This window comes from Peromyscus eremicus, chromosome 5 (genome assembly GCF_949786415.1).
Source record: "Peromyscus eremicus chromosome 5, PerEre_H2_v1, whole genome shotgun sequence".
Lineage (NCBI taxonomy): Eukaryota > Metazoa > Chordata > Mammalia > Rodentia > Cricetidae > Peromyscus > Peromyscus eremicus.
The window spans coordinates 27684580-27705848 of NC_081420.1; the positions used below are offsets into that span (position 1 = coordinate 27684580).

Sequence of the window (21269 nt, forward strand, 5' to 3'; positions counted from 1 at the left end):
TGGGTGCTGGTAACTAAACTCAGGTGTCTGGAAGAGCAGCCAGTGCTCTGAATGGCTAAGTATCTCTCTAGCCCCTTACAAGTATTTTTTTAAAGTTTTTGTTTTGTTATTTTTTTTTTTTTAGCATCATGATTGGATATGGAGTTGGAAGGTTGAGAAGCCAGCTGCATATGAGCTAGTTAGCTTGGAGACAGGGGAGAACAAGCAGGAGAAATGAAGTCTAATGTGGTCAGTGAAGGGACCCCAGATCCAGAACTAAACAGGGAACCTTCCCAGGCCCACTCGGTGTTCTGCCCTCCATTCCCAGCCTACCCAGTGGAGGTCAGAGAGGCCAGGGACCAAACATCTGCTAGACTGAAGTGTTTACTTTGCAAGCTGCAAAAATAGAAGTCACTTTCCTAAGATAGAGAGAGAACCAAGAGTCTTCTAGGAGAGGAGTCTCCAGAACTGCTTCTACATAGAGATCACCACAGCCAAAGTTAAGAGAAGTGACTTCAAGAAGAAAAGAAAGAAAAACATTCCTGGACAGGATGATGGCTTCCAATGAGAATGCCATTAACACCGAGTAGTGGGGCTCAGGAGACAGGGCTGGGGAGATAGCTCCGTGGTCAAGAGTGGGTACTGCTCATACTGAGGACCCAAATTTGGTTCCAGCCTCTGGGGGATCTGACACCCCTTCTGGACTCCATGGGCACCTACACTTACTCGCACAGACAGACATGCACACACACACACACACACACACACACACACACACACTTAAAAATAAATCTTGGGAGGAGGGGACTGGACCTACCCGGACTGAGTCTACCAGGTTGATCTCAGTCCACGAGGGAGGCTTTGCCCTGGAGGAGGTGGGAATGGGGGATGGGCTAGGGGGAAGGTGAGGGGGGCGGGAGGGGGGAGAACAAGGGAATCCGTGGCTGATATGCAGAACTGAATTGTATTGCAAAATAAAAATAAAAAAATAAAAAAAAAATTGCCAGGCGGTGGTGGCGCACGCCTTTAATCCCAGCACTCAGGAGGCAGAGCCAGGTGGATCTCTGTGAGTTCAAGGCCAGCCTGGACTACCAAGTGAGTTCCAGGAGAGGCGCAAAGCTACACAGAGAAACCCTGTCTCGAAAAACCAAAAAAATAAATAAATAAATAAAATTAAAAAATTTTTAAAAAAAAGGTAAAATGTACAAACCTGTAAAACAGGAGCAAAACTAAATGGATATAGCAGGTTGTATTTACGTATTTATCCATGTCCATCAATAATTATTAAAGAAAAGGAAGCCATAAACTTGAGATGTACCCAGGAGCACATTAAAGGGGTTGGAAGGAAGGGTGAAAAGGATGGCGATGTAAATACAGTCATATATGAAAATTTATAGTGAATTTAATTAAAACAAAGAAATACAAAAATAAATAAATAAATAAATCTTTTTTTTTTTTTTAAATAAGTCTTAAGAAAAAAAAGCAGATTCCAAGCCAGTGCTCACTGTCTAGTGGATATGGGCTATTTCACAGGTGCTGTAGGTCACATATTCACATAGACATTTTGAAGATATATAGATATAGATACAGATATAGATATATATCAAGAGTCCCCTAGTGCTTTCTAGCAAAGTGTGATTTTGAAGTGGCAACTAAATATGTACTTAGGAAAATAATTGAGCAAAGTATGAGAATGGAAAGATCCAGTACCTAAGCATTCAGAGAGTACAGGACAGGTTTGGAGGGTTCTGTTGTTTGTTTGTTTGTTTGTTTGAAGAGAAAGCTTGAGATGAGTTTAGGATAATTCTCATGGAAACAGTGAAGAACAACTGAAATGTTTTATAAAAATATGACTCATACTAGTCACCAGTACCTTCTTTCTTGTAAATGCAATGCATTAGTTATAATGAAATAATAAATTTTGTCCATCCTTCATCTGTGATCTCTCTTCCCTAGCATATGTGGCCCTCTGCCTTTCTTCTCACGTTCTTGTTCTTTGGGGACTACCAAAGTGATAGTGATACACAAATACACACCTTTTAGACATTTCCTTGAGAACAGCAGCTGTCCCCTCCTCTGGCCCTCACTGGCTGGCTCTTCCCCGACACTAACCTAGTAATGTGTCTTAAGACTGAAACCCCCCATGACTATTCCATGCAGTGGCAATCAAGCTTCTCTGCTTTCTCTCAGGATACCCAGGCCCCATGTGCTCTAGCTGATGCCCTGTTCTGAGTCTGCCTGTACCACAAAGGTGCCAGTCTTTTACAACACATGACAATAATATTATGAATCTTTAAATATTTAAACTAGTAGATGTGTTATTCTTATCAATCTCTTCTGGATTTGTCTTCTGGATACAGGCAGGGGTGGAAACCTCCCATACAACCAGTGTAGCCCCCTCTGTGGCATGTGTCTGGGAGAGAAATATGGCTACATTCAATTTGCATTGCCAATAGGACCTGCCAACTGTTTCTGTTTATATTTGCTTATATGATTTTAAATTCGTTGAAGTACTTGCTTACTATTCATTAGTATGTACATAAGTAAATACATCTACATATGTTATGTATACATACCTAGTTTGCACATGCATGTGTTCATGCACACACATACATAACTGCATGCATATGTATAACTTGTAGTGGGTAGGTGTAGTAATTTGAAAGAAAATGGCCCCCAAAGGGAGTGGCACTGTTAGGAGGTGTGGCCTTGTTGAAGGAAGCGTGTCACTGTGGGGACAGGCTTTGAGTTCCCCTTTTCACAAGCTTCCCTCAGTGTGACAGTCAGTCGACTTCCTGTTGCCTACAAGATGTAGGTCTCTCAGCTACTACAGCACCACATCTGCCTGCACGCCACCATGTACCCCATCATGATAGTAATGGACTGAACCTCTGAAACTGTAAGCAAGCCATCCCAATTCAATGTTTTCTCTGTAAGAGTTGCCGTGATCATGGTGTCTCTTCACAGCCATAGAAACTTAGCTAAGAGAGTAGGATTATTCTTTCTCCCAGCCCTCCCACCCATTTGTCTGAGCCCAGCTCTGAAGCAAACAAAAGAAGTTGTATGTGGTATTGTTGTCTCTCACACACACCCAAAGGCCTGTTTCCTTTCTTCATCACACTTGGACCTGGGTGATAGTGAGGCCCACTGAGATGCCCACAGTGCTGAGGCTGGCCAGCAATTGGCTGAGTAAAAGATCCCACTGCAGTCTTTGCCTACAGGCTTCATTTAAATCCAACTCATGTTGCCTAGCTGTGGCTCAGGCACTGTTAAAATTAAGAGATACATTCAATTTTAAACAAAGAATAAATGAAATCTGTCTTCTAAAGAAAAGTAGGAATGGCCTCCTGTGGCATTTCTGGAAGGGACTAATACGTTGATCTTGGAGAAATTGGGAGCCATCTTTCATGTTTTCATTATTAAGCCAGGTGAAATGAAAACCAAATCTCACTTCTAAATGACTCTTCTGGGAATTCTACTGTGTTGTTTCTATTTTAAAGTAAACTGCACCATTTCTTCTGTAGTTAAGGCATACAGTTGAAAATATTAAATTTCAGTTGTTTAGAGTTTTGTTTTTTGCTTTTTAGCTCTCTTAGTTACTTTTCTGTTGCAGTGACAAAACACCATGACCAAGGCAACTTATTAAAGGAAGCATATAATTTGTGGCCCACAGTTCAGAGGGTTAGAGTCCTTGACCGTCACAGTGGGGCACATTGCAGCAGGCCTGGTGCTGGAGCAGTAGCTGAGAACTTTCTGAACCACAAGCACACAGCAGGGAGAGCTATCTCAGATAGCTCAAAGCCCACCCCCAGTGGCACACCTCCTCCAACAAAGCCACACCTCCTACTTTTTCACAGACAGTTTAACCTACTTGGGACCAAATATTCAAACATATGAGCCTAAGGGGGCCATTCTTGTCCAAACAACAAAGACACCATTTAGTTGCTTCCTTTTCGTAAGCAGAGCTTACACAGAGAACATTTGATAATGTTAGCCAGCTGTAAATATCCAATTGTGTGAGAGGCAGTTTGCTGTGGACCCACCTTCGACAGTGAAAGAAGCTTCCTTGGAACCTGGCTATAAAGCACTGGTTATCAGAGTACTGCATTGGAGTCCACAGCAGGCTTGTAAGTCCTCATTCACACAAATGTGGGCTTCTGAATGAAATTATCAGAGAGAAACTCAACACATTAAATCATGTTTTTTGACCCACTAGGTCATTCTTGATGATCTAGGTGAGAGAGAGGAAGGGATGGGAAGCTTTCACACACTATCTGTTTATAAATCAGCATATATGCTTACAGTTCTAAAAGACTGTAATGATGTTTTTCTTTGTCCTGTCAAAATCCCAACCAAGGAGCCTGAGGTAGTAGCACAAGACTTTAATCCCAGCACAGATCTCTGTGATTTCAAGGCCAGCATGGTTTACAGAGTGTGTTAGAGAACAGCCAGAGCTGTTTGTTACACAGAGAACAAAAACCTTGTCTCAAAATAAAATTTAAAAAAAAAAAGATTGACATAGAATTGTACAAATTTATGACGTAGGGCTTCTAGATTCCTAGAACAATGTGTAGCTTAAGCAAGGAGCCTCAGCAAGTCACTCACCCAGACTAGAAGTCCTTTAAGACATGGCCACAGCTCCAGCCATCCCCCACATACATTTCTTGCTTTTGCATCTCCATACTATCTTGTGCCTCTGTTTCAAATGCTGCTTTAGCAAGGTCATTATGAGCAGTGCACACATACACACATGTTCTTTGGGTACAGTGCCTGTTCCTAGCGCTTAGAGAGACCTGAACCATTAGCAGGTATCTGTGGTCCCATACCTTTCCCAGGACCTGTGTATTCTCCACCTGAAGCTGAGGTCTTAACGTGTAAGAGGCCATCTTTTATCATTCTGTAGAGAAGGAATCATGTTCCTCAGCTCTGGAGATGGCTGCCATTCTTCTTGACTTCTAGCTGTACCATAGTGGTCTTCTTCAGAACTAACAAAATTGTTCCAGTGCCTTAGATATCATAAGGAATTCCTCATGCTTTACCTTTGCCTTCCACAGCAAATATTCTAGAAGGGAGATGGCAGAGTCCCATTGAAGCATTCACAGTTGAGTATGCAAGTTTATAAATCTGCATGGTTACTTCTGGATAATGTCATGTGAAAGTAACAAATTGATCCAGGCTGCCTCCAAACAAATCTCAAGACTTTTCTCTTTGCCTGTTTTTGTTCAATACAGAATTCAAATATGTTCACAGGGATCAAATTATGTGTGACACTTTGGAACATACACAAATCTAAGAACTATAAAATGCCAATTAGGCATTTGCTTGACTTAATGCTGTAAGCCTTTTTAAGTAAGTTCCCATGTATTATCATTATAACCTTCACAGTAGATGGGATAAGCATTTAACTACCTTTTGAAATGAAAAAACAGGTCTGACACTGTGTAAGAATGTAATAGCAGGGCCAGCCTTGAAAGGTAGGATTCCCGCTCATATGCATGATTTACTCACATGCACACACGCACACACACACACACACACACACACACACAGCCATTAAAACACAGTTACTGAAAAATAATAGAATTTGCCGGCATCGGTAATTTCTATTCTGTGTCTGCAATCATGGTAGCTGAGTTCATTATTAGCCTCATAAAGATGAGATCTGGACACGTCCTGTGTTTCAGTAGTATTGGTTTTTGATGACAGTCTTGTGATCCTCACAGCAGGGGATATAGTGATCCTCCACAGAATCAAAGCAAGACTTCTGAATCATCCTTCTTTCCATCTATACATTCAACCAACTATCCTATTAGAATGATGCTGTACATTAAAATCTCAGACCCAGAGTGTGGGGACCTGAACTGTGATGTCTTACTCTTACACAGTCCAACTTTTATTGCATCCTTGTAAACTTGACAGTTTTTAAACAGGTAAAATGAGATTCTGAATTATGTTTTCTCCTTCATCTTTGTCCTGTGTGGTCCTAAGTTTATGCAAGCAATTCTTTGTCAAGTATATTCCTCGCCTTGAGGGTGACTTCTGTCACCCACATAGGGCCAGGGGACTGATGATGAGGTGTAGGTAATATATTAAGACGTCATCCATATATAGACCCAATTTGCAGAGTTTGTATGAAATTCCCTCTGCTGTTTAATTCCACTAAATTGCATTTTTTATGTTAACTTAATAAGCTAATATTTTATGAACTTATAAGATTGAATATGTGGAATGGAATCAATATTTCTGATAATTACTTGATGGGGGTGGAGAAGTTCAATAGAAAGTCATTTAAAATTTCCAGGCTGATATTGATTAAAAATAGTGGCTTTAAGATCTAGAATGTCTAATTTTGCAGGGTTGTTTTTTTTTTCCACTTAGGGTTTATGCTAGGACTTAGGTAAAAAAATAAATAAACAAATAAATAAAATAAAATGTTGCCCCAACATTTATGATAACATTCAAGCAGGTAATTTTCTTTACTAGATTTAGCCAGTAATTTAGAATTGGTGCATTCTATAGACAATGTTCTCAGCTTTATTGCTGCAATTTAGCATATATGTCTGGGATATTGTGCTCCTAAGGGAAAAGCCTTCTACTTCCTGTTTTGAAATTATTAGAATCTTTGTTTCAGCATTCACTGGGTACATGGTCATTTCATTCAAGTGTTCATGAGTGGCTCTAAGCACATCAATAATTTCTTAGATCTGTTGAGTATTGCGCAACAGTGTTCCCCAGCTCTCACTGTACATCAAAATGTATGTGTAGGAAATTACAGGGATGATCTTGATGAGCCCCTTGTTTGAAAGCATAGGTTCCAGTGGGAGTGTTGTCATTGTTCACTTGCTTCTGAACCACCCATGATGACAGAGGCACAGTGTATGCTGTTGGTAATTCCTTTTACAGGGAAGGAAACTGAGGCCCTGGGAGGTTAGGTAAACTTTCTCAAGGTCATACTTCATGGTGCACCTCATCTGTTTGGTTCTAGATGCCCAGTTTCCCTACCAAGGTGGTCAGACACACAGTTGTGACCTGGGCTCTTCACCAAATTTAAGATTATCAATGAAAACAAAACTTTAAAAAAAGTAGTGTATTTGGCCAATTGTGGGGACACAGGGATTCAAAATTAGGTGAATGTTCCATCTAAGGAGCCTGAGAGTCCAGATATCACAAGTAAACATATGAAAGACATACCATCAGTTGTCATAGTCTTGGTCTAGAGATTAGTAATCAGAATCTTCTTATCTTCACCTAGTTCATCAGTACAGATTAGTGAGAGAATGCTAGCCCTCTTGTCATATAAACCAGTTGCCTCACCTGCCTGAGAAGTAGACCCAGCCCCCAGGAGAGTAGACCCAAAAGAGCAGACTTTAGAAAGATAGTCTCCCACATTCAAAGAGCTGAGTAATAAGAGTGTCAGTCCTCGTCTTAGGAAACCATATATAGGAGAAGGCGGGGGTGGGGGGTGATGGTGGGTTATGAGTGGACATCCTAGCCAGAGATGACAAACCAGGCCAGAGATGACAGCCTGATAGTGCCAGGCACACCTAGGTAGAATAAGATAAACTTGCTTTCTTCAACTAGGATAACAGATAATGAGATGACTTTTCTCATTCCTTGCTTCATTTAGGAGGCCATGCAGGGCACTAGAGGCTCAGTGCCTGGCTTGTCAGGTTACAAATTGCTTATTGTCTGTGGATACCTCCCTGAGTGACTTGAGGTATTATGGGAAGGTAACATTTTTCTAAGAAATGCTTCTGGTATCACAAAACGGCCAGCCTTGTCCTATCGCTTAGGAAATGTAGCACAGGATAGACACAGAATTGAGTGCCTTCCACTCTTTACTTGCCATAAGCAAGCCACCTAACTCTCAATAGCATTGTTTCTCCAAAGGCTTGGTTGTCAGACCATGGTGCTATCGAAAGATGGTGGACCCTTTAGGAGGTACAGCCTAGTAGAAGAAAGTTATACCATTGTGGGAGATGTTCTTGAAGGGAGTATTGAAATCCTAGCCCCATCCTGACTCTTTGGATACCAGCCACCAGGAAGTGAACAGATTTCCTCTGCCATGGTGTGTTCTGTTGCCACAAGCCCAGAGGCAACAGAGAAAATCAGGGGTTTCTGAAACTCCTGAAAGCTGGAGCCAAAAAAAAGACTGCTTTTTTAGTTGACTTTCTCAGGTACTGTGTCACAATGACAGAAAAATACATGTGTTTGTAACTTTTCTTTCCCATTTCTGGTAACATGGTAACTGTAGTTTTACTCATGCATTGCATGATTCTTACCTCTGCTAGATGCTAAGGGGCTGTGTGCAGTACAACAGTGAATCCCAAAAAAGGTCTTGTCTTCCTAGATTTTACCATCCAACCGGAATGTGAAAACAGCACAAACAATTCTCACAGAAAGTTCAAAGTGGGAAAAAACCATTCAGAAAGACATGGACAAATAAACAGGTGTGTACTGAGTCTGTCTCAGTGCCCTAAGGCCTTACTTAATGCTTGGTGTACATGTGATCTAATTAGAGGATCCCAAGGAATTATTGTGACTTTACAGGTGAGAAATCAAACCTTCCAAGACTAAGTGATGTGTTCCTGCTGCTGTAGCTCGTACATGAAGGCAGAACTTCAGCTTTATTCCTGTATTAATTGCTGTTGTTAACCCTTCACACCACATTTCAGACAGTGATACAAAGAGTGAGTGACTATGAAAGGGTTAAAGATGGATTCCTAAAAGTTGAGGAATCCAGCTTCAGAGTTGCTGAGGTGCCCAGAGCCTGAAGTGCAGGACCATTAAGGCAAGACATAGTACCAGGTTCAGTGCATAGGTGAATGGACTATCAGAAGCCAAATGGGCCACATCAGGCACTGAGAACATAGTGAGCTTAAGCCCTATGGACAGCCAGAAGTTCTCTGCCTATCAGTGCCTTGACACAGGCACCAGATGGTCAGTTGACAAGTTGGCGGGGGGCTCTCACTATCACAGTATTAGGTACCCCTCTTTCTGTGCTATCCAGGTGAGGGAGTGGCCCTGCTTTGGTCTCGTGGATCTATGCTGATAGAATTTTAATAGCACCAGCACCTGCAAGCTCCCAGTCTACTTCAGGTAGTTCATAGGTAGCACCTTTACTTACATGAAGAAGTTTCTCCTCAATCACTTCCTTGTGGTTCACACTGCACTTGGTGTCTGTGCACAGACAAGGTGCAGAGTCATTCTGCCTCAGCATTTGCAATCAAAATGGAGCCAACTGCTGCTTTGTAAAGTGGAGTCTGCCAGGGTGAGGCACAGCCTAAAAGCCACTGTAAAAAAAGCCACTGTTTCCCACAATACAGACTAGCTTAGAGCAGGGCAATAACTCAGAAAAAGTCACAGCATGATTCCACAGTGGACAAATGATGCCAGGAACATTCACACTGATTCTGGTGCTTTTCTGCAAATTGGTCCAAAATGACTGCGGTCTGCCCTCTCCCTCTCCTCCATCAAATTCCTGATATAAGAATGTTACAGTTTTATATGAGATCAAATCTTGGGATAGTTAATATTGGAGACCTGACAGCTTCAATTTGGCAATATCCATCAGTCAAAACAAAAAGATCTGTAACTCCTGTTTTCTTTTTTATTATCATTTGTTTTAAATGACATGTTATCTAAGTTTTCTTGAGGATACATATTCACCATTAATAATGAGGGCCCCAACACACCAAGGAAGGGTTCTGTCCAAGTCCCACTTAGTGAACCCATGGATTTATTAGGGTTATTTACAGAAGCATGAGTGATATAAGCAGCTATTACACGAAGAAGTCCCCCTGTGTTCTCTGGCAGCAGCTCCTCTGAGTTCAGCTGGCACAGGAAGGAGCCAGACCCAAGTGAGGTCTCCTCACCTGCCCCCTCCTTCCACCAGGAAATGGTAATAGCCTTGTCATTGCTGTGGACCCTACTATCAACTAGGTGGTTCTGCTTATTTCACTGTCGTGCCTGTGGTCAGTCTGTGTTGGTCACCAAAGCAGCGCTGCCCAACCCAGAAGAATCTGCTCCACTATAGCACATAGTAATCATTCTTATTTATGGGGTACAGTGTGACATCTTAATACGTACTTACTGTGTTTAGGTTTTTTAACATGGTTGTGTCCTCTAGAGGAGGATAAAGCTTTTCCAGAGGTCCCAACTGCCCTCTACACTAGTTTTGTTAGCAGTTGTATTGTAGGATTGTGCCCAAGCCATTCCCTGGGCAACCACTCTGATCATATCAGTCAAGACACATGGCTGCACAGACACTGGACTTCCCTGGGGCACAAGGGAGACTGAACACCCTAGTACTTTGAGGGGAAAGAGGAAACAGGACAGCCTGGAATGGGTCGTCAGCAGCAGCATCTACCATAGTGGGTCCATTACAAGGGGTCTGGGAACCTGCATTCAACACATACAGCAGGTATTGCCTGGTGACATTAGTGACACATACATTTGAATTTGGATCCATGGCTCTGTCACCCTGGACAAGACCTCTGCATTTCAGTTTTCACTGATAAAAATGAAGAGCAGTATCTCCTTCAGGATTTTTGAATGATGACTAGTGTCGCTGGCACAGGCCTTCGTTCCCAGTAAAGTCTAATCCTAAGGGCAGGGCTTGATCTTGATAGAGGCAGCCTCGGCGGTGTCACCGGCATTTGTTTACTAGGCCTGAAGAAAGTGCCATTACACTAGCAAGCAGTGACACGGAGGTGGGTAGACACCCTGTGCTCCAGCCCAGCAGGCGGGTCAGAAGACAGTGTTGGAAGCACCACATGCAGTGAGAGGGAGTTAAAATGTTTTAGGTAGTAAAGCAGTAATACAAAATGTGTTAGAACTTGTGGTAATGAGGAAATGTAATTGTAGAGAGTTGATATGGAGGCATGATATCCGGGGAAGACCCAGCGTAAGAGCTGATTTGAGTGCTGGCAGAAAGGGTGCGTGGATGATAGGGACAGTATACACGTTGTTTATGCTGGGTTAGGGGGTCAAGGAATAGTTCTGGCCAGGCAGTCAATGCTGCGAGAGCACTGCTAATGAAGCCATGGGGATAAATGAGACCACAGGTGGTAAATATTTATTAAAGATGTATTGGTGGGTTTCTGGTGTTCTGGAGCATTGCCTATCAATATGCATGAGGAATGAAGGCATGAAATGAATTTTCTGCTCCTTCGCTGTCATCTCTCCTGTGATTTCTTCCCCCACCAATCGCTTCCCCTGTAGATGGAGCTTTTTTTTTTTTAAAAAAAAAAACTCTGGACAAGAAAGCGTTAGCTGTCGCTGAGAAATACCACAGCTATCACCCGCCCTGTCATGGTGATGAAGAACATTGGCAGGAATCAGGAAGACTCTGGGTCTTAGTTCACCCCATTTCAGTCCTGACTCCTAGGTATCAGCTATATGAAATTAAGGCATCTCCAGACCTCAGCTTCCTCTCCTACAAAATGAGGCTAACAGACCAACTGTATAGAACAGTCATACAAGCCACATGCCATGATGCATTAAGACTGGTTGGCGTTCACCTGGTCTAGAGGAAGTGGACAGATGTGAGCTGTTAGCACTGCTAACCATAACTGCATTGTCTTTCCTTTGTGTAAACATAAATATATGTGAGAAGTGAGAGACTCTTGCCTGTCAATTGGCCACATGTTTGAAATAGCAGGTTGGTGTTTCCTGCAGGTATATACCTGGACTTCCTGATTTCTAGATGCTGTCTCCCTGACAGAAGAGAGCCTGTCTTTCTGCCTCTCATTGTTCTAAATAAGATGTCTTTCCTTCTCTGTGGGCCTACCCATCATGCTGAGGCACCACATTGGCCTCATGGCCTGCTCCAGCACCTGTGACGATCACACTTCACATGACGCCAAGTACCAGACTGAGAAGTCATCTGGTGCAGGCCAGTAGGGAAGGCCTTGAGCCTCAGAGTGAGTACCACACTCCAACACCCAGATGAATACCTGCTCCTGCATTTAGACAGTTCTAACTGGGCGTTGTTTGGAACAGTGAAGAGATTTCCCAGCTCCCATGGCTGTGGGCAGCTGGGATTCTCGGGAAAAGATAGAGAAAATCATGAGCCTCATAGAAATCCACTCTTCCTTGTGCAAACTGAGTCAGGCATTCCCTCACCCAGGGCCAGGATGCGAGATGTGCTGAGAAGGCTCAGTCAGAAGGAAATTAGGGAACTGCCAGCATGAGGAGGCCCCACGTGATTTATCCTCAAGGAAACTGCCTGACAGGCATTTGTTTTTCCTCACACGTACTCTGTAAGACCACTCTGACGATATGGTCACACCATATCTCTCTCCCCAGCTCTAAGCATTTCTTTTTCTGGGGTGTGGAGCAGCTCTTCAGGGAAGAAAAGCAATTTGATGTCAGGAGTTCCTTTGAGCCTTGGGAATTAGGCCTCAGAACCTTGGAATTGGAGCTCAGCTGCTGCTGGAAAATACACTGTGAATGTTTTATTCAGTAATGCATATATAACATTGAGCAGAATCCAAATACATAAATCACTTATACAATAGCTGTTAAGAGCTACCTGCCAGCATTCAGAACCGGCTCCTGGAATCACTTCCAAGGTCCTCTACTGCCATCTGCTGGCCAAAAAAAAATTGTTTTCTGTTGGTAAATTCTTTTTTTTTTTTTTTTTTTTGGTTTTTCGAGACAGGGCTTCTCTGTGTAGCTTTGCGCCTGTCCTGGAACTCACTTGGTAGCCCAGGCTGGCCTTGAACTCACAGAGATCCGCCTGCCTCTGCCTCCCGAGTGCTGGGATTAAAGGCGTGCGCCACCACCACCCGGCGATAAATTCTTAACTACTTCATATCTTGGGTGTGCCCTACCACAACCCTGTCCATAGTGTTTTGACACTCAGGTTTTTCTGCGGCAAAACTTTACCCACACTGAAGTTTAATTGCCTGTAGTCAAGGGTTACTGAGAGACATCTCAGCACTCTAAAAGTGTGACAGAAAAGAGAAGGATGACAAAGGCACTTTCTTCTTCTTGGCTTTATTCTAGCTGTGTGCTATTTCTGAGACCTCTAGATTAAGGCCCCATGCCATCCTTCATCTCAAGGTCAAAGACTACTCAGTTTGTCCTTATAAATGGGTCCTGTTGTTGTAACTGTCAACCTCTCAGGGACTTTGAACTGTCATCACCAACATATTACATCAATGAAGCCAGAATCCTGAACATCACCTACCTACAACCAGCCAGCAAAGGTCTGCTTGCAGTGTAGTTCTTGGCCTCTTCAGTATGGCCACTGAAGGCCTTGGTGCACTAACAGATGTCACTTGAGCCTTCTGAAGTGAATCAGAATCACCCCGATGCCAATCTGAACATGAAGTGGCAATATGCTGGTCTTTTCTGTGCTGAAACAATACATGTGGCATCTCAGCTCCTTGGGGGTTCATGAAATAGTAAGCAGGAAATATTCAAGGGAGGAGGGGGGATCTGTGAGTGGTATGTAGAGTGAGTAGAAAATTTCTTAATAAAGAAAAATGAAAAAAAAAGAACTAAAAGAGATTTTACTGTAGGAAATAAAACAATTCAGTTGACCGTATACTTCTTGGATTTGCTCTTAATAAAAAGTATATACTGAAAACAGGGGGGGAAAAAACCTGCCTGTCTGAATTTAGTGGATTGAAATAACAGTCTTCATTTAGTACCACACTTTACTTCGGCAGGTCAGAAATTCAGACATGGCAGAGGTGCCCCATGTTACTCTGGGGTGACCAGAGTCTGCTACAAGACCTGAAAGTTGGGCAACAAAGTCCTCTTATTCCCTTATCTGGCAGCTGTGCTGGCTGGCAGCTGAGGGCCAGGCCAGGGCTTTCATCCAAAACACACAAGCATGGGCTTTCCATGTAGCCTGGGCTTCCTCACAGCATGGCAGCTTCCCGGGTATAGAAATCCAAGAAAGAGCCAGGCAGAAGTCACATTACCTCCAATGTCACGTAGAATCACTTCTGCTGTCAGGGGCATGGGTCAGAGTCACAGGACCTTCCAGGCTGAGTGAAAGTGTCTCCATGAAGGTTAAAGTAACACTGTAAGTGTAAGAGGAGCATACAGGGCACAAGTCTGTCCAGACTTGTTTGTACATTACTGTAGGCTCCTTGCACACGTGGATAACCAAAGAGAACATGCCACTGACCCTCAGTGGGTGATGACTTGGAGCAATGGGGGCAGCTTTAGTTTTGATCCCTCTCTAATTTGCAATCTGATCAAGTACTAGGCACTCTTAGCCTTATTTTCTTCATCCTAGAAAGAAAAAGACTGGGGCCCAGTGAGAAACTGGTGAAGGCACACACCACTAACCCTGTAAGCCCTAGGTTGATGCCTGGAACTCAACATGGTGGAAGGAGAGAGCCAACTTTGGTAATTATCCCTTGAACTCCACACATGCTCCATTGGAAAGAGAGTGGGGAAGTGGAGCTCAGTTAGTGGTGGATCATGTGCCTGTCGGACATGTGCAAGGCTATGTGCATCTCCAGCGTGGAAGGAAGAGAGGGAAAAAAAAAAAAAAAAACCTGAGCTTTGGTCATTATCCTGTCTTTATACTTCACATATGCCCCAGTGGTGGTGCTATGTATAACTTCTGTCAAAGTCTTGGAAAACTTGGAAAAGCCTCCATCAAAGTCTAAGATACCTCCTCCCTCAAATGCCTTCATGATCTCTAAAGTCCCTCCATGTACATTGAGATCGTGGCCATCCTTAGCAGTTCTTAATTTCACTCTCCTACTCTGTAAAATTTAGGAGCCTCTCGTGTCCTATGTCAGTCAGTATGCATTTTCACAGACTGGGGTTCCTTTCTGCAGTTCAATACTGTGGATGCAAGAGCCTGCAAAAGAAGAAATCCCAGATGCAGAGGCTCTTGCCTAGGCTACTTGAGACGTTTTCATATTGGAACTTTAGATGCAGAGTGGCTTTTGTGGTCATCTGGGGCATGTGAAACCATCACACCTGGCATTTTACAGATGAGGAAGGGTATTTGCCCAAAGTCAAGGGACAAGTTAAGTGGCAGAGGAAGCCAAAACTCCGTTCCTGACAGCTGTGCGCTTTACTATTCATGTGATCTCTTTTAACCAAAATGTGTAACCATGAGGACCTGAGCGACATCAGCCCCCTACCTCTCCCTTCTCCTACATTCCCAGGGGTCATCCCAGTGTCCCTGGCAGTGTGTCTGCTCACATGTATTAAGTGCCTTTAATTTTATTAAGTGTAGGTTTTCATACATTAAAAACTCTACATTGGAAGACTAAAAGTCTTCCAACATACTGTAAACAAAGGTAGCCATGATCACACATTGAGGTCCTTGATATGATTTCTATGGATACCAGCAAGTTGAGTATAAAACTAGCTATTTTTAAAGCATGCTGATCAGCTTTTAATCTAAGGAGCTAGTTATGTAGGAAGTAGAAGGTAGCATTAGGAAAGCTTTCCTTCCAGCATATGGTATGAGCAATAAGGAAAGGGTCTGTGTCTACAGTTTAGTTTATCACTCTTTCATTGTTACTTATGCTAAAGCTCACATGACACAGAATCTGACACCTGAATCATCTTGAATTACACATTACATTGTTACCAGACTTTGGGTGAATGAACAAGAATCCCAGGAGCAACCAGGTAGGAGAGGCTGGCCTTCCATGTACACAAGAGCAAGTCAGTGAAGCTAAGTGGCTTTTCTGAGCCCAGTTTGAGGCCTTGGGTGTAGAGTCACCAGCCACAAATGTAAATGTCTATAAAACATGGAGATTTTCTTATCCGTAAAGCCCAGAGCCCACATCCTCTCCTTGTTTGTCTAAGCCTGTATAGCCTATGTATCCTATATATAATATTGTTCTCAGTGCTGACACCAGTGTGCTTTGGGGATATATGTGATATATGTGCATATTTCTTGTCCTCTAGGTAATAAGTTATAAATCCTACCAAATGTCAGTTAAACCTTTAAAAAAAAAGTCATGTGTAATATTAGCTGTGATTGTCATGTGTCAGTCAATACTAGCATCTTAAAACCAGCCAAAGGCATGCTTTTACCTAATCCTCTTCTGTCTCCTGCTCCAGTTGAATTTTTGTAAATTCACGGTCATCTCTGTCATGGGTAGGACCTGATATTCAGTTGACTGATTTTGCAGTCTGCCTTGTCTTGGCCAGCATTTTAGAAACAATCCATTTGCCATGCTTCTGGTGAGGAGAGGGCTTGAACTTTGACTCTTTTTCTCTGTTAAATGAGGTGAAAGTACAATGTGGTGCCTGGGAAGATCATGTGCACTGGGCTAGCAGGCCTATCTGGCCAGTTCTGCTTGTTGCTTACTGTCGTCATTTAGTTAGACCTAGCTATTTACACCTTTGTCTTCCTAGCCCTCCAACACAGAGGTTTTGGTGTTTTGGCTTTTTTTTTTAATTGACAAATAATTATGCATGTTTTCAGGGTACAGTGTGATACTTTTATAGTTGTGTGCAGTATGTAATGATCAAAATAAGCTTTTTGTTAAGAACATTGAGATTCCTGCATATTTTTGAGATATATTGTTATAAACTGTGGTGACTCTACTGTGTGATAGAACAATAGAACTCACTCCTCCTATCAAGGTGTATGCTCATACCCATTATCCAACCCCTCTCTACCTACCCCACCATTCCTAGCTTCTGATACCCACTATGTTGTACTCTACACCACAAGATCAACTCTTAGCCTCAACATATGAATGGAAATACATGGTGTTTTTCTGTCTGTAAATAGCTGGCTTTAGTCAGCAAATGTCCTCCAGTCCTACCCATGTTGCTATGAGTCAGAGAATATCATTCTTTTTATGGATTAATGGTGCCCTGTCGTGTATATATAAATGACCAACAAGTATGTGAAAAATGCTCAACATGAGAAGTCATCAGAAAAAATGTAAATGGAAACCATAGTGAGTTGCTGTCTCATCCCCAGTTAGAGTGGTTATTATAAAAAAGACAAATTCTGATGAAGGTGCAGAGGAAGGACAGTTTCATGCATTGCTAGTAGAAGCCTATAGAAAAGAATATGGAGCTTCCTTCAACAACTAGAAATCAGTCCACCAGATGGCCCAGCTATGCGTCTGTAGGTACAGAACCAAAGTCAGTGAAAACAGCATCTCAAAGAGATGCCTGCGCTCACCTGTTCATTGCAGTACCATTCATAGTAGCCAGCGGGCCAGCCAAGGTGCCCACAGTATATGGATGCACTGGAGTTTGAGTGGGAAATATCTTCCATAGGTTCATGTATTTGGACATGTTGGTGGTGCTGTTTGGGGTGTTGTGTAACTCTTAAGAGGTGCAGCTTTGCTGGGGGAAGTATGTCAATGGGAGTGGACAGCTTTGAGAGTTTAGAGCCCCCACCGACCCATACATCCCACTACCTCTTCCTCTCTTCCTGTTCCCTGTGTGCAGTTAAAATGTGATGAGCCAGATTCCTGTTCTGGACATCTGCTTTCATGCAATACTCACCATTGTGGACTCCCCCTCTGGAACTATAAGCCAAAATAAACTATGAGTTGCTTTGGGTTATGGTATTTTATCACAGCAACAGAAAAATAACTACTACAAAAGAAAATATGGATATACATCGAACATAGAAATTAATAGCTATGGGCTAGAGAGATGACTCAGAGGTTAAGAGCACTGGCTGTTCTTCTAGAGGTCCTGAGTTCAATTCCCAGCAACCACATGGTGGCTCACAGCCATCTGTAATGAGATCTGGTGCCCTCTTCTGGCATGCAGGAATACATGCAGGCAGAACACTACACAATAAATAAATCTTTTTTTAAAAAGACATTAATAGCTATTTCCTATCGTTAAATATTAAAAGACATTACTTCCTGTAATTCAAGTGCCTATCTTAAGTGTCTGGAATGTAGTAGACACTCAGCATTGATATTGTTCTTTTGAGAACCTTCATTTGACTCTTGTATGACCTTATCACTTTAGAGTTCTAGCCTGATTGTGGAGAGCAGACCATGTAGATTCACAGGAGGGATGCTCTAGCTTTCAGCTGTCCTCTGACACCTCTAGCACTTGCTCCTATATGATGTCCCAAAATCTCCTTTCTTTAACTCTGAACTTTCGTTGACTTGTGTTTGTTTTTCTTACTCCATCTCCATCCTAAAGCCCGTGGTCATATCTAGCACAAGCTTGCTTTCTATCACACCTTGGTATTTTCTCTGGAGTTGAGTGGGGTACACAGTAGGGTTCCATACATAATAGATAACCATTACCATATACCATATAAGGTTTTGTGGCAATTTAGAAATTATATATTTTAGAATCATCATTCCTTTAGATAACTGAATATTAAATTAGTACAATAGTTTAATATTGTTTTTCACACAATGAAATACTATTTGGTGATGAAAAAGAGTTAAAAAGATGACCTTTGAAAACATGATGCTGTATGAAAAAAAATCCATAAAGGACTATATACTTATGGTTTTGTTTTTATGAACAGAATAGACAAGAATCGGAAAGATTAGTCATTGGCAGGGCCTGAGAGTATTTGAGAAGTCTGAGGAGTCATGTATTAGTCAGCTTTTCAATAATACAACTAAATTCCTGACTCAGGCTACTTGATATAAATGATGAAAAAGGTATATTTTGGCTCATAGTTCTAGAAATAAACATGGCCCAGGCTCTGACAAAATACTACCCCACCAGGATCACGTCATCAGGAAGGACGTGTGTAGTCACAAGAGCTTCACCCAGTGACATCCAGTCATGACCAAGGCCTTGTATACTGCTGGTAGTGAGATTTGGTTTCCAGCCTTTTGCCAACATTCAGTGAAAAGAATGGGGATTAAAATCTTCCATTTATTTAAGGAAACATATGTATTAAAACTGTAGTAAGATGCCAGGTAACAAGTGTAATGTGTCTGTCAAAGGTAATGAAAATGTTCTAATACTAATTATGGTAATATATGCAAAAGTATAAATATACCCAAAACCGTTGTACTTTAAGTGGATAGAAAAGGTCTTCCTGTGAAGAGTCCTTTAAAATGAGAAAAGGACAGTTGGCCTGGTCTCCCCACAGCACAGGTACTCAGAGCCATGTAGCTGTCCATTAGGAGAGGCTGTGGCAACGACCTTTGGCAGTCACCCCCTAGCCAACACCGAGGGCTGTTGCAAAGAAATGAATCTGTTGAGTGGGGCCACTCATTGAATGCCACCTTCTAGCCACTGGCATTATATAAACACTATCTAACTTCCACGAGACTGGTATTATCTCATTCTGTGTTCTGAGGCTTCAGGGTTAAGTGATTACCCAGCAATTGACAAAAAAAGCCTTGTAATCAGCTTTGCCTCAGACAAAGCCCATCCTTTTCTCTATGATATTATATGACTTTCTCCTCCTTCCCCAGTCCAGCCCCATTCCAGACGGCAGCAGTAAACTTTGAACAGGTTAAATCTAAGAATATGTAAGAGAATTACCATATAATCCCACATCTCCATTTTTATATATACTTCAGGGAACTGAACAAGTGTTCAGAGCAACATCATTCTCAACAGTCTATCAGCAGGTGAATGGAGAACAGTGGTCTGGCAACACAATGAAACGTCTGCCTTCAGAGGGAAAAAATTCTGATACAAGCTACAAGATGAGTGAACCTGAAAATACTATGCCAAGGGAAATACAGCAGTCACAAAGAGCACATACTATGTGAGTCCCCTTATACCTGAGGTTTCTAGAGTAGTAGAACTCGGAAACCAAAAGTAGAATGGTGGCCACAGGGACCTAGGGGAACGTAGTGAGCTCAGTGTTGAAGGGATGCAGTTTCAGTTAGGAAGGGTGACATGCTCTAGAATGCATAGCGCTGATGATGCTGATGACTGGTTACTTTCCTGTTGCTGTAAGAAAATATGCCCTGAGATAGGCAATTTAAGGGAGAAAGTTAACTGTGGCTTGCAGTTCCAGGGAGATGCAGTCCATCGTGGTACAGAAAGCAAGAAGTGCACTGGCCACATTGCATCTGCACTCAGAAAGCAGAGAGGGAGCAGGAAGCACAGCTGAGCTGTGAAGCCTAGGAGTCTGCCCTGCCCCCAGGGATGCCCTTCAGCAGTGAGGCTCTGCTTCCTACCTTCCCAAAGAGCTACCAGCTGAGGACCAAGGAGTTAAACAGGTGAGCCTATGGGGACATGCCACATTTGCCACACAGCTCTGCCCTAGAAATATGTGTGTGTGTGTGTGTGTGTGTGTGTGTGTGTGTGCATATATATATATATATATATGCACATACATATCTTACCACATACAGACACACCCAAAAAGTAGTATCAGGTTTATTTCAAATTCTAAGGGTAAAAAATGCTTTTGAGTGGATTCAGCAGGAAAACTTAAAAGAAATGTCTTGTCTTTGAAGGAAACAAGGCCTGAGGCATGCAGAGTGAGCCCCACCTAGGGAGCTAATTCAATTGATTACCATAAAAATCTTACCTGCAGGGAATCTATACTCTGCAGTGTCCTGGGAACACAGTGAAGGAGGTGAGGATTTCCTGTTCCTTACTTTCCAATAGCTGAGAGTTTGTTTTTTAACTTTCTGTTACTGAAAATTTGAGTATGTACACAAGACAATAATCTAATAAGCCATGTTACCCATCCAGCACCTTTGACAGTTACATGAACAGGGCCACAACTTTTTTTAACCTGTGTATCTGCCAACATCTTCCTGTATCATTTTGAGGAAGGTTTTATCATTCCATTGAAAAATATTTTAGTATGTATGTATCTGGAAATAATATTCTTCTAAAGCATAACTTCAAGAGTATTGCCATTTTAATAAATGTAATAATAGGCAAATGTTTACATTTTTCATTGTACCACAAATATAATTTTTCCTAGTGTGTATTTGAAATAGGATTAAAATAGAGGTCCAGGGCTGGAGAGATGGCTCAGAGGTTAAGAGCACTGGCTGTTCTTCCAGAGGTCCTGAGTTCAATTCCCAGCAACCACATGGTGGCTCACAACCATCTGTAATGAGATCTGGTGCCCTCTTCTGGTGTACAGGCATATTGTATACATAATAAAAAAATCTTTAAAAAAAAAAAAATAGAGGTCCAGATGATAATGTCTTTGAAAGTTTTTAAAAGAAATCTGTAGGCTCCACTTACATTAGTTTAATGTAGTAGTCAGCTTTAGTGTCTGAATTTTGCTGATTTGGTGTTTTGTTTTTTGGAGGGCTTTTTGTTGTTGTTGTTGTTGTTGTTGTTGTTACTTGGGTTATATAAAAATTGATGTTTGTTCTTAATTAACCAACCTGGGTTTGAGTCCTAGCCAGACAGAT

At 42.2% G+C, this 21269-nt stretch overlaps 1 protein-coding gene across 2 annotated transcripts in view; it reads left to right on the forward strand.

Moving 5' to 3' along the window:
- The window catches only part of Lyrm4 (LYR motif containing 4), a 115369-nt gene that overhangs the window by 72474 nt on the left and 21626 nt on the right, over positions 1 to 21269 (forward strand). The window contains exon 3 of one of the 2 annotated variants that reach the window (XM_059263166.1): positions 19458 to 19648. The exons of the other annotated variant lie outside the window; for it this stretch is intronic. Within the exon in view, the coding sequence (XP_059119149.1) occupies positions 19458 to 19648 (191 nt within the window). The remainder of the gene's footprint in view (positions 1 to 19457; positions 19649 to 21269) is intronic. 2 annotated transcript variants of the gene reach the window in all.